The sequence below is a fragment of the Lithobates pipiens genome, unplaced genomic scaffold (genome assembly GCF_037356315.1).
Source record: "Lithobates pipiens isolate NorthernLeopardFrog02 unplaced genomic scaffold, aLitPip1_a1.2 Scaffold_79, whole genome shotgun sequence".
NCBI classification, from domain to species: domain Eukaryota; kingdom Metazoa; phylum Chordata; class Amphibia; order Anura; family Ranidae; genus Lithobates; species Lithobates pipiens.
The window spans coordinates 598,134-612,128 of NW_027507902.1; the positions used below are offsets into that span (position 1 = coordinate 598,134).

At 50.1% G+C, this 13,995-nt stretch overlaps 1 protein-coding gene across 2 annotated transcripts in view; it reads left to right on the forward strand.

Moving 5' to 3' along the window:
• LOC143959998 (uncharacterized) overlaps positions 1–12,971 on the forward strand; it is a 43,420-nt gene extending 30,449 nt beyond the window's left edge. For both annotated transcript variants that reach the window (XM_077468248.1, XM_077468247.1), the window contains exon 5: positions 11,326–12,971. In XM_077468248.1, the coding sequence (XP_077324374.1) occupies positions 11,326–12,869 (1,544 nt within the window). In that variant the 3' untranslated portion in view covers positions 12,870–12,971. The remainder of the gene's footprint in view (positions 1–11,325) is intronic.
• Positions 12,972–13,995: the final 1,024 nt, after the last annotated feature.

Below are 13,995 nucleotides of genomic sequence, written 5' to 3' on the forward strand. Positions count from 1 at the left end.
GGTAGAGAGGGGTGGAGGACACTGAATGGAGGTCAGTGGAGGGATTGGCAGAGAGGGGTGGAGGACACTGAATGGAGGTCAGTGGAGGGATTGGTAGAGAGGGGTGGAGGACACTGAATGGAGGTCAGTGGAGGGATTGGTAGAGAGGGGTGGAGGACACTGAATGGAGGTCAGTGGAGGGATTGGCAGAGAGGGGTGGAGGACACTGAATGGAGGTCAGTGGAGGGATTGGTAGAGAGGGGTGGAGGACACTGAATGGAGGTCAGTGGAGGGATTGGTAGAGAGGGGTGGAGGACACTGAATGGAGGTCAGTGGGGGGATTGGTAGAGAGGGGTGGAGGACACTGAATGGAGGTCAGTGGGGGGATTGGTAGAGAGGGGTGGAGGACACTGAATGGAGGTCAGTGGAGGGATTGGTGGAGAGGGGTGGAGGACACTGAATGGAGGTCAGTGGAGGGATTGGCAGAGAGGGGTGGAGGACACTGAATGGAGGTCAGTGGAGGGATTGGTGGAGAGGGGTGGAGGACACTGAATGGAGGTCAGTGGAGGGATTGGTAGAGAGGGGTGGAGGACACTGAATGGAGACCAGTGGAGGGATTGGTAGAGAGGGGGGGAGGACACTGAATGGAAACCAGTGGAGGGATTGGTAGAGAGGAGTGGAGGACACTGAATGGAGACCAGTGGAGGGATTGGTAGAGAGGGGTGGAGGACACTGAATGGAGGTCAGTGGAGGGATTGGTAGAGAGGGGTGGAGGACACTGAATGGAGGTCAGTGGGGGGATTGGCAGAGAGGGGTGGAGGACACTGAATGGAGGTCAGTGGAGGGATTGGCAGAGAGGGGTGGAGGACACTGAATGGAGATCAGTGGAGGGATTGGTGGAGAGGGGTGGAGGACACTGAATGGAGGTCGGTGGAGGGATTGGTAGAGAGGGGTGGAGGACACTGAATGGAGGTCAGTGGAGGGATTGGTAGAGAGGAGTGGAGGACACTGAATGGAGACCAGTGGAGGGATTGGTAGAGAGGGGTGGAGGACACTGAATGGAGGTCAGTGGAGGGATTGGTAGAGAGGGGTGGAGGACACTGAATGGAGGTCAGTGGGGGGATTGGCAGAGAGGGGTGGAGGACACTGAATGGAGGTCAGTGGAGGGATTGGTAGAGAGGGGTGGAGGACACTGAATGGAGACCAGTGGAGGGATTGGTAGAGAGGGGTGGAGGACACTGAATGGAGACCAGTGGAGGGATTGGTAGAGAGGGGTGGAGGACACTGAATGGAGGCCAGTGGAGGGATTGGTAGAGAGGGGTGGAGGACACTGAATGGAGACCAGTGGAGGGATTGGTAGAGAGGAGTGGAGGACACTGAATGGAGACCAGTGGAGGGATTGGTAGAGAGGGGTGGAGGACACTGAATGGAGATCAGTGGAGGGATTGGTAGAGAGGGGTGGAGGACACTGAATGGAGGCCAGTGGAGGGATTGGTAGAGAGGGGTGGAGGACACTGAATGGAGGTCAGTGGAGGGATTGGTAGAGAGGGGTGGAGGACACTGAATGGAGGTCAGTGGAGGGATTGGTAGAGAGGGGTGGAGGACACTGAATGGAGACCAGTGGAGGGATTGGTAGAGAGGGGTGGAGGACACTGAATGGAGGTCAGTGGAGGGATTGGTAGAGAGGGGTGGAGGACACTGAATGGAGGTCAGTGGAGGGATTGGTAGAGAGGGATGGAGGACACTGAATGGAGGTCAGTGGAGGGATTGGTAGAGAGGGGTGGAGGACACTGAATGGAGACCAGTGGAGGGATTGGTAGAGAGGGGTGGAGGACACTGAATGGAGGTCAGTGGAGGGATTGGTAGAGAGGGGTGGAGGACACTGAATGGAGGTCAGTGGAGGGATTGGTAGAGAGGGGTGGAGGACACTGAATGGAGACCAGTGGAGGGATTGGTAGAGAGGGGTGGAGGACACTGAATGGAGGGCAGTGGGGGGATTGGTAGAGAGGGGTGGAGGATAATGAATGGAGGTCAGTGGAGGGATTGGTAGAGAGGGGTGGAGGACACTGAATGGAGGTCAGTGGAGGGATTGGTAGAGAGGGGTGGAGGACACTGAATGGAGGTCAGTGGAGGGATTGGTAGAGAGGGATGGAAGACACTGAATGGAGGTCAGTGGAGGGATTGGTAGAGAGGGATGGAAGACACTGAATGGAGACCAGTGGAGGGATTGGCAGAGAGGGGTGGAGGACACTGAATGGAGGTCAGTGGAGGGATTGGTAGAGAGGGGTGGAGGACACTGAATGGAAACCAGTGGAGGGATTGGTAGAGAGGGGTGGAGGACACTGAATGGAGGTCAGTGGAGGGATTGGTAGAGAGGGGTGGAGGACACTGAATGGAGGTCAGTGGAGGGATTGGAGGAGAGGGGTGGAGGACACTGAATGGAGGTCAGTGGAGGGATTGGTAGAGAGGGGTGGAGGACACTGAATGGAGGTCAGTGGAGGGATTGGTAGAGAGGGGTGGAGGACAGTGAAGGGAGGTCAGTGGAGGGATTGGAGGAGAGGGGTGGAGGACACTGAATGGAGGTCAGTGGAGGGATTGGAGGAGAGGGGTGGAGGACACTGAATGGAGGTCAGTGGAGGGATTGGTAGAGAGGGGTGGAGGACAGTGAATGGTTGGTAAGGTAGGAGTATTCATGAATGACGGGGGGGGAGGGGTAGTTGGAAGGGAAGGGAGTTGCAGTGGTCGAGGTGAGATAAAAGTGAATTATTAGGTTGGTAATGTCATTGGATAAACGGGGAATTCTGGAGATGTATGGTGACGGGGTGAGATTTGGACAGTGATTGGATGTAGTGGAGAGGTCCATCCATGATTGGCACCTTGACATGAGGAGAGAGACTGATCGTCGTTCTATTGATCTCCCATTGTGAAGTTGGGGGAGGGTCCACAGGAGGAAGAAACATTATGAGCGGAGCTTTGAAAATCTTGGGTTTGAATTGTGGCCTCCACACTGATCTGCCAGGAAGTGAATTGGTGATGTGTGAGAAGATTTGTGGGTTAAGCAGAGGAGTGATTTGTGTCATCAGCATACAGGTGGTATTGGAAGTAGTGGAAGGTTTGGAAATGAGGAAGAGGTGTAGATAGAAAATAGAAGGGGTCTGAGGGCAGATCCTTGGGGGACCTATGGAAAGAGGAGGTGGAATTGTAAGTGACACTGAAGGAGCCCTTAGTTATGGGAAGAACCAGGAGAGAGCAGAGTCTCCGAGGTCAAGGGAGGGAAGTCTGTTGAGGCGGAGCGGATGGTCAACTGTAAGAGGTAGCAGAAAGGTCTAATTGCAGGAGTGTGGATTGGCGGCCCTATGGTGTAGGCGCATGGAGTGGCGTCCATGTGTGGAGTGGCGGCCCTATGGTGTAGGTGCATGGAGTGGTGTCCATGTGTGGAGTGGCGGCCCTATGGTGTAGGTGCATGGAGTGGTGTCCATGTGTGCAGTGGCGGCCCTATGGTGTAGGTGCATGGAGTGGCGTCCATGTGTGGAGTGGCGGCCCTATGGTGTAGGTGCATGGAGTGGTGTCCATGTGTGGAGTGGCGGCCCTATGGTGTAGGTGCATGGAGTGGTGTCCATGTGTGCAGTGGCGGCCCTATGGTGTAGGTGCATGGAGTGGCGTCCATGTGTGGAGTGGCGGCCCTATGGTGTAGGTGCATGGAGTGGTGTCCATGTGTGGAGTGGCGGCCCTATGGTGTAGGTGCATGGAGTGGCGTCCATGTGTGGAGTGGCGGCCCTATGGTGTAGGTGCATGGAGTGGTGTCCATGTGTGGAGTGGCGGCCCTATGGTGTAGGTGCATGGAGTGGCGTCCATGTGTGGAGTGGCGGCCCTATGGTGTAGGCGCATGGAGTGGTGTCCATGTGTGCAGTGGCGGCCCTATGGTGTAGGCGCATGGCGTCCACGTGTGGGATAGTGGCCTTTTGGGCAGCTGTGGAGTGGCTGTCACATGTGGTGTGGCAGCCGTTGGGCAGGGGCGTGTGTGGAGTGGCGCCCCTTGGGTTTGATTGTAAGGCATGAGTTTAATGTGGTGGTGTTGGTGAAAGCCAAGCTGAAAGGGGTTGAGAAGGTTATCGGTGAGGTCTTTGTAGACTTGGCATTCCACAATTTGGAGGTAAAAGATGTAATGAGATGGGTTGTTGGTTATTCAGACTGGTGGAGTTCATATTACTTCTTCACGTTGTATATAAATTAGTGCTGAGGATTGAGGATCTTATATCCATTAGAGAACTCGGGGTACTTTGTGACTACTAAGCTTATGCTGCCACCATCTTCAGGTGAATGGGCAAGGGACAAAAAAGCCAGGATTCCGTGCCCAGGCACACCCTGCTCAGCCTCGGCCTCTAGCTTGTGTCCCTAGGCGATGGATGTGCCTGCATATGTCTTTCTGAAGGGTGTTTTATTTTTTTATATTTTGTTTATCACAGGCTTTAGTTCCCTATTTTTTGGCATCTGTTGAACACGGAGAGGGGAAAATCTTCATCCAGATAGGTTGTCAGCCAATAGGCCAAGAGGGACTCGTAACTGGACTGCATATGCAGGGGTTGGGGGTGGCCTGTAATATTGGCACTGGATCCTGCCAGCATCGTACTCTAGATGACCTTGCTGGAAAGGTGCTTTACAAGTCCAGGGCAGTGATCTCTTCAGGGTAAGTTTTGAGTCACAAGTGTGGGTGATCGCCCTTACCCTCCCCTTTTTTGGAGTGGGGGTGTTGAGGTGTTGGAGGAACATTCTCTGGATGAGGAAGATGTTGAGGAGTCCACCGAGAACAGGAATCCTCTGTAGACAAGTCCTTTCACGGGGAGTCTCGGGATACAGGACTTTCTCATACAGAAGACCATAGAGGGGCTTCCAGTTAAAGAGGCAACTTCTGAAGATCTTTTCTCCAAGGTGACAAGATTTGGGTCCCGGCAGCTGCCTAAACATCCCAAATCTTTTCCAGTGCAGCCTTACATACAGGAAGTGATTTATGCTAATTGAGCTTCCCTGGAAAAAGTGTGTTCAGCACTGAAGTGTTCTAAACGGCAAACCACGTGGAGGAGGAATCCTACAAGAAATATCGGCTCTCCAGCTTTGGACCTGACAGCCATTTTCTCATTGAATAGGACCCTGACAGTGCTGGTGGATGAAGTCCTGGTATTTAAAGACGCCATTGATATTATGCCCTCCTGAAGACATCTCTCTCTGGTTGAAGCGGTGGGAGTTTTCAGAGCCCGCAAAGTGTATGCTTCGTTCCAGAGAATCGGACTGAGGGTATCTTGCCATTTGGCACTTCTTGGAAGATTTTCTGACAACCTTGGGTCATTCAGTGGAAGACTTGACATGCCAACTTTCCCAGTTGGACACCATGTCCACATGAAACTGATCCCGTGGCTTCAGTGCTCGTCAGTGGAACTTTTCTGCAATAAGAATCTCCAGAGGGTGAATGCTTGTTTGGACCATCCTTTGATGCCTACAAGAGTATAAGCCTACTTCCTAGTTCCATTAGAAGAGGTGGACCCCCAAGTCCTTCAAGTCTGGAGGCAAATCCTCTTGACAGTGAAGGGGCAGCCTCACCTGTGCAGTTGGAGCTGATGTATTATGGCCTTCGTGGGCCATCTAGATTCAAAGTCACAGATTAGTTCTGCAGCCCCCCCCCCCCCCCCCCCCCCCACACACACTTTATTTGCACTAGGGGATCTTTGAATCCACAAAAAAAAGACTGTTGTATTTGCGGCTCTGGACAGACTGCTTGTCCCAAGGGCTTATCGCTCCTGTGGTGGCAGAGGAGAAATCTTGGCTTCTATACCAACTTGATTATGGTTCCTAAACCAAATGGAAATGTCAAGATGAAGTCTAGCTAGTCTCTTCATCAGGGGGACTTCCTGGCATCAGTAGATATGAAGGATGCCTACCTACACATCATGATTTTGCAGCCTCATCGGGGGTTTATGTGGTTCACAGTGGAATATCCACCACTACATGTTTGGGAGCCGAAAGGCCAAACGGTAACACCGCAGAGTGTTTACCATGTGATGGCTTTGGGGTTGTTGAGAAACAGGGTCATTCGTATTGTGGGGTACCTAGACCATCTGCTTTGTCAAGTAGCAATGAGTTCAGACGCTGACATCAAATGTCCAGCAGACAGGGCAGGTCCTGGAAAGGTTTAGTTGGGTGGTGAACCTCTCCTAGTTACATAGTAGTTGAGGTTGAAAAAAGACACAAGTCCAACCTATGTGTGTGATTATATGTCAGTGTTACATTGTATATCCCTGTATGTTGCGGTCATTCAGGTGATTATCTAATAGTTTCTTGAATCTATCAATGCCCCCCACTGAGACCACCGCCTGTGGAAGGGAATTCCACATCCTTGCCGCTCTTACAGTAAAGAACCCTCTACGTAGTTTAAGCTTAAACCTCTTTTCTTCTAATTTTAATGAGTGGCCACAAGTCTTGTTAAACTCCCTTTTGCAAAAAAGTTTTATCCCTATTGTGGGGTCACCAGTCCGGTATTTATATATTGTGGGGTCACCAGTCCGGTATTTATATATTGTGGGGTCACCAGTCCGGTATTTATATATTGTGGGGTCACCAGTCCGGTATTTATATATTGTGGGGTCACCAGTCCGGTATTTATATATTGTGGGGTCACCAGTCCGGTATTTATATATTGTGGGGTCACCAGTGCGGCCGGACCAGAGTCTTATAGAGGGGAGAATTATCGTTTTATCTCTGGAGTTGATCCCTTTTCTAATGCCAATATTCTGTTTGCTTTGATAGGCTCAGCAATGCCAAGCTGCTGCTATCATCTACTAGGACCCCCAGGTCCTTCTCCACCCTAGATCCCCCCCAGAGGTTCCCCTCCCCCCAGTCTATAGATTGTTTTCAGATTTTTGCCACCCAAATGCATTATTTTAAATTTTTCTAAATTTTATCTCATTTGCCATGTAGTTGCCCCTCCCCCCATTCATTTGTTCAGATCTTCTTGGAAGGTTTCCACATCCTGCGGAGAAGTTATTGCCCTGCTTAGCTTAGTCCAATCTCTGTATTTGCGGATGATACTGTTTCCCCCATCCCCATCCTCCAGGTTATTTATGAACACATTAAATAGGATTGGTCCCAGCACAGAACCCTGGGGGACCCCACTACCCACCCCCGACCATTCCGAGTACTCCCCATTTATCACCACCCTCTGAACTCGCCCTTGTAGCCAGTTTTCAATCCGTGTACTCGCCCTATGGTCCATGCCAACAGACCTTATTTTGTACAGTGAAAAGAAGCAACAGTTGCCCATGGGACTTTAAATTCAGTGTTGCTGATCAGAGGGTAAACAAGTGTGAATAAAAGAGTAACAAAGTTTATTTAGATGGTAACGGTAGCATCCAACACAGAACATAAGCATGGGTGACAGGTAAAACAGCAACATAACATAGTAGTCCTCTAGGCATAGCCATAATAATATAACATCACAGATTATTAAAAGTACAAATATGCATGGTACATCTCTAACCCGACGCATTTCGCCAGCTTTCCTCGCATCTTCAGGGGCTGATGTGCATGTCTAATATCTGTAACAACAAATAGAATATATATTGGAGTATAACTTATGATTTGAACACGAGCATAAGAGCTGATCACCCCAAACTTACTTGTCAGGCAGTTGGCCTCGAGGATTGATCCCGAGGAAGGGTCAGCGGAGGACATCTCCCCCGGGAGCTGATTGGACGAAGACTGCAGCATGGAGGACCGAGACCAGGCGCAGGGCAGGCACGACAAAGATTTTATTTTATTTTTATTTTTTTATCTTTGCCGTGCCTGCCCTGCGCCTGGTCTCGGTCCTCCATGCTCTGGTCTTCCGACGCTTAGGGGACAGTATTCAGACTTTTTTTCTCTTTTCTTATTTTGTACAGTAAACGTTTAAGTTGTCTTTTGTGTTGGCACAATGTCTGGAGTATTTAGTCTTAGTACACAGTGCTGCACGGCTGAAGGTAAGGGTCTGTATCAGGGTGCTGGCATAGATGGTAGTCGACTTTGATACAGCCCCATATTTCCAGTTTCATTTCAGAGCTCTTCAGTCAAAGATCCTGTTGGTTTGGGACAAGTGTCATTAGTCCTTGGATCAGCCAATTCCTCTGACTCCAAGACCACTCTGGCTCTGGAAAGGCGAAGTCCCAGGTAGATGCTGAATGCCAGGAGATCCTTCCTTCCAATGAATTTGAAAACGTTGAGGAAGGAGCTGGGAAGGTGTTCTGGAGAAGCCCTTGGTACAGGGAATGTGTGGTTGTCAGAGGAGCAAAAGTTGCTGAACAACATCCTTGAACTTCTGGCGATTTTTTTAGCTGGCTCTTCTGGTCTGTCTACCTTCAGAGTCTCATCATCGGGGGTGCAGTCAGACAATGCCATGGTGGTGACATCATACTATCAATGAGGGACAAGAAGTTGACCTGTCTGAGAAGAAACAGACCTGATCTTGTCATTAGCAGAACTTGCCATTGCTGCCCTCTCCGCTGTTTACATTTCTGGAGTAGAAAATTATCTGGTGATTTTTCTCAGCCATCAATCGTTGAATTTGGGAGAATAGGTCCTATGTCCGGAGGTGGATCTCTTGCTGTTCATATTTAAAGCGGGAGTCCGCCGGGACTCCGCGTTTTTTTTTTTTTTTTTTTAAGCCAGCAGCTACAAATACTGCAGCTGCTGACTTTTAAATAGTGACACTTACCTGTCCAGCGCGCCCGCGATGTCGGCACCCGAAGCCGATCGCTCGCTCGTCTGTCAGGTCCTGCCGCCGCCATCTTGGGTATGGGAATCAGGAAATGGAGCCTTTCGGCTTCATTTCCCGGTTCCCTACTGCGCATGCGCGAGCTGCGCGGCGCAATCCGGACGGTCCCCGCTGCCTCTGGGAGCTGTGTGTTTCCCAGCAGGCAGCGGGGCACTTGCTGAAGGGGGCGGGCGCTTGCGGAAAGGGGCGTAACGTACGCCCCTTTCCGCAGAGAGCTAGCCCGGAAGTGGGTGCAGTTACCTGGATTATCCAGGTAACTGCACCCCCCTCCCCCCTGAAAGGTGCCGATTGTGGCGCTGGAGGGGGGGGGGGGATTCCGATGAGCGGAGGTCCATTTTAGGGTGGACCTCCGCTTTAACAGACTGGACAGGTTTGTGTCCTGAACCCGGGATCCTCAGGCATTTGCGATGGATGCTCCTGGTGATGAATTGGAATCAGTTTTCCTGATCTATGGCTTCCCTACTCTTCAGTAGAGGACATCCCAGGGATTCTGATCACAACTGCTTGGCCAGGAAGACTGTGGTATGGCACTATTGTAGATCTCTTGGCATACAAGCCTTGGGCTCTTCCAGATCAGCCAGATTTGTGAGGGTTTCTAAGGCCGCGTACACACGGGCGGACTGTTCGCCCAACTTTGTCCGCTGAACAGTGTTTGGGCGGACAGTCCGCTCGTGTGTGGGCTTTCAGCGGACAGTTTCAGCGGACAGTTTGACGAACAAGGTTTTTCGGAAATTCCGTAAAACTGTCCGCTGAAACCTTGTTTGAGCGAACAGTCCGCCCGTGTGTGGGCTTGTTCGACAAACTAAGTTCCGCGCATGCTCAGAAAGGCTTAACACGCCGAAAGTTATAATGCAGTGTATAGGACGTCGTATTTTTCGTCCCGTCGTACGTGCCGTTCACGTCATCGCGCACGGTTTCAGCAAACTGTTCGTTCGTCGTGTGTGGCCATGTCCGTCCATGCTAATTTTGAGCGGACTGTTTGCCGAAACTGTTTGACGGACAAAGTTGAGCGAACAGTCCCCGCGTGTGTACGCGGCCTAACTGTTATCCCTACACTTCTCAGGGCCAGAAAGTCGACCTCCAGGACGGTGTCCCACCATATATGGAAGGCTTATTTAGCACATATTGTCTCTTCTCCAGTATGGTGTGGAGATTTCTCTGCCTTTAAGTACCATTTGAGAGGCAGATCATGTTTCAAAGACCCATCGTGTCTCATTCCTTGTAAAAGCCTTGGTTTGGGGTGTCGTACGGACTTGTTCCACCTGTGTGCCCCCCACTCCCCTGTCCCGGCGGGACCTTAACTTGGTCCTGTCTGTTTTGCAGACATCTTCTTTTGAACTTCTGAGATCCACTTTTCACTCCTCATGGGCAAGGTTCTCTTCTTTTTTTTTTTTTTTTGGTGGCCATGACCTTGGCTCAAAGGATCTTGGAGTTGGCTGTGCCTTCCTCTAAGGAACCTTCTCTGATTGTTCACCAAGATAAGGTGGTGTTGAGACCTCAATTTTTTTTCCCCCCTTTCTGACCTAAGGTGGTTTCTTCATTTCACCTGAATCAGGACATGTTGTTGCCACCCCTTTGTCCTAATCTTAAGCATCCTATGCAGAAGATGCTTTACACTTTGAATGTTGTTTTAAGTTGTCTTAGTTTATCTGAATTCTACAGCTTCGTTTTTTGAGTCCGATTCCTTCTTTCCTGGTTAGGGCCCATCTCACCAGGAGTGTCGCTGCTCCGTGGACTATTAAGCAAAGCTGCTGTTCAAGGTTGTAAGGTGACTGTCTGGTTTTCTCTTCGCATTTTACTTAATTCTACCAAGTAGATGTCCACAACTCTGGGGGGGACCGTTTTGGGTAGAAGGTCTTGCAGGCGGCTGATAATAGGGGTTCCCTCATTCTGTTTTTTTTCCCCTGTTGCCCACCCTTTTATGTTCCATGTTTTTAGGACATCCCAAGTAGTCACGTATATGGATTCCTCAGTGTCCTGTGGATGTTCCATTTAGAAATTTAGAATTTTTGGTTTACCTGTAAAATCCTTTTTTTGGCGTACATCACAGGACACGGAGATCCCTCCACTCTTCTCTGTTCCTCATTGCTTGCTACAAAATGGAGGCTTAGCTGGGCTGGAAGGGCTTATACCAGGGCAGGGATTCCTGACTTATTTTGGCCAGTGTCCATTCACCCGAAGGTGGTAGCATATAACCCAAGTAGTCATGGATATCTACATCTGCTATATCCTGAGATACTCCAAGAAAAAATCCTCATTTACTGATCGTATGATTGTCATTTCCAAAGACTGAACTCCTAGTTAGGACTAGAGAACCTTCTAGGAAAGTCTAATCCCACATATACAGATCATGGTGGTCTTCTGCTAGCAAACGATTGGGATTACATGCTTCTGTCATGAAGGTCATAGAGTTATTGTATATTTAAATGTAGAAAAGTGATGGGAGGAAAAATCAAGTCTGCCTGTTGTTGTTTTTCTTTTTTCTGTATGTTTTGATGTTGCCTGAAAATGAAACCCGATAACTGAATACATTTTTGTGTTTCTGTCAGATGCCTATGAGAACCGACCCACTTCTGGAGATCATTACTTCCCCATGGTGACATCAGACTGTGAAACAGAAGATAGTATGGTTATTGATGAGGGGCCAGAAGGTATAGACCCATATGAAGAAGACACAGAGCCACAGGATATAGACCCATATGAAGAAGACATAGGGCCACAGGACATAGACCCATATGAAGAAAACACAGAGCCACAGGACATAGACTCATATGAAGACATGGGGCTTGAGATCATATATCCTTATCATGGAGACATGGAGCCCGAAGGCTTAGACCCGTATGAAGGAGATACAAGGCCGGAGGCCATAGACCTGTGTAAAAGAGAACTGAGACCGGAGGGCATGGACCCATATGAAGGCGATACGGGGCCAAAGGGCAAAGACCCATGTAAAAGAGAACCGGGGTCGGAGGGCATAGACCCATATGAAGGAGATACGGGGCCAAAGGGCAAAGACCCATGTAAAAGAGAACCGGGGTCAGAGGGCATAGACCCATATAAAGGAGATATGGGGCCAAAGGGCATAGACCCGTGTAAAAGAGAACCGAGACTGGAGGGAATAGACCCATATGAAGGCGATACGGGGCCAAAGGGCATAGACCCATGTAAACTAGCCACAACTACAAGCTCAATGAAAGGTTTTCCAGTCCGAATTAAAGAGGAACCCGTGTCTGATGAAGAAGAAAGCCTTGCTGGTAACAACTATGCCAACCAAATTGCATACAGTTGTGTTCGCATTAAGGAAGAACCCCAGCTGTATGTAGAAGTCAAAATTCCCAGTGAGGGCGAAGACCGAACCCCACAGGCATATTGCCACATTAAGGTGGAGACTGTACCAGCCGAGGAAGACGATCGATCCACCCCCACCGTTTATACCCCCAGTGCACAGGGACATTCCACAGCCACCCACATCAAGGAGGAGCCAGTAGCTTTTGTCAACGTATTGGCCGTTTCTCAGCAGGCCGATCATACACATGAGCAACCCTCAAACGCCGCTGCGGAGACCATGTCCTATAAAGTAGAGATGCCTACGGACCAGGCGCCAGCAAAGGGTTCTGACAATTCCTCACTGTATAGCGTCCGGCAGAAGGAAGATTCCATGGAGATCCTCTACCATTGTCCCAGCTGCTTTAAAGGATTCTCCAGTAACCTGGACCTTGCCCGCCACCAAGTCATCCACACCGTGAGTAAGCTCTTTATCTGCTCCTTGTGTGGAAAGAGCTTCACCGAGATGTCCTTCCTGGTCAAACACCAAGTCATCCACACCGACCTCAAGCTGTGCGTCTGTCCCGTGTGTGGGGGGTGTTTCTACAGCGAGACCTCCCTAGCCAAGCACCAGAAAACACATTCGTTGCCTTTGTTCTGTTCTACGTGTGGCAAATGTTTCTTTAATAAGACCGAGCTGGCCATCCATGAGAGGAAACACTCGGGGGAAAGGCCTTTCGCGTGCCACATCTGCGGCAAAAATTTCATAGCAAAGTCTGTTCTGAACAAACACATGATGATCCACGGGCCGATGGATATAGGGAAATGATTGGACACCCACCCTGTACATGGTTATAAGTTGATTTCACATTGTCCCCCAAACTTCATCCACTTGTATCACATTTATTTATTAAAGGTTTTTCCACAGCTCCCTCGTGTGTGGATATTGGTGTGTATGGAAACCTGATGAGCCGGTTTAGATGTCATCGTTCCTATGTCTGGTATAAAGGGCCCCGCATGTGGCTGGCCAGGAGCCTAAAGATTTACCCCTTAAAAGAGGCTGTTGGGAAAAACCTTCTCGTTTTTCTTACAGGTTCCCGAGTCTCAAACTGGCAGCCCTCCAGATGTTGCCGAACTACAAGTCCCATCATTTCTCATGCTTGTAACTGTCAGCCTTAGCAATGCCTCATGGGACTTGTAGTTCCGCAACAGTTGGGGGGGGGCGCCAGTTTGAGATCTGTGCTCTAAAGACATGGAAATCTATTGGACTCGGTCTTCACACACCTGCTAAAAGCTTAATCCAAGCAGTGATGGGTTGGGGGGGGGGTATTTGGATGAGTGTAGAGGACGGCCCGTGTGGTCATGTTCACTAATGGAAGGGAGGAAGAAGAATGGTGAGTAGTATGTATATCTCCCCCGCTTGGCTTGGAGCTTACCTTTTTATTATTAGATGTAGAACCGAAATGGAGAGGTGACCCCTTCAAAGCCCGGGAGATGGGTGTCCAACTACGAGAATGACTGCTTGGTACTCTCCAAACCCCCCCCCATAAAGGGCCACGATGGGGTCACTGCTTGAAATCAGCCTCAGGATAACCCGTCCTCCGAAATCCCACAATACTTATTATGTGAACAGGTTCTCCTTAATATATATATTACACACTGAGCAATGACCCCTGTGATGATCAGCTGAGGATTGGTGGTCTGTCAGATAAGGTTCCCCCATCAGGTCTCATTAATGGATCATTTCCACCTCGCCCGTTTCTCCTGATTGGTGCATTCCTCCATGCCCCATCTCTCCTGATTGCTGTATTCCTCCATGCCCCTCCTCTCAGGATTGGTGCATTCCTCCATGCCCCTCCTCTCAGGATTGGTGCATTCCCCGCAACCCCCCTCTCAGGATTGGTGCATTCCCCACGCCCCTCTTCCCCGATTGCTGCATTCCCCCGTGCCCCATC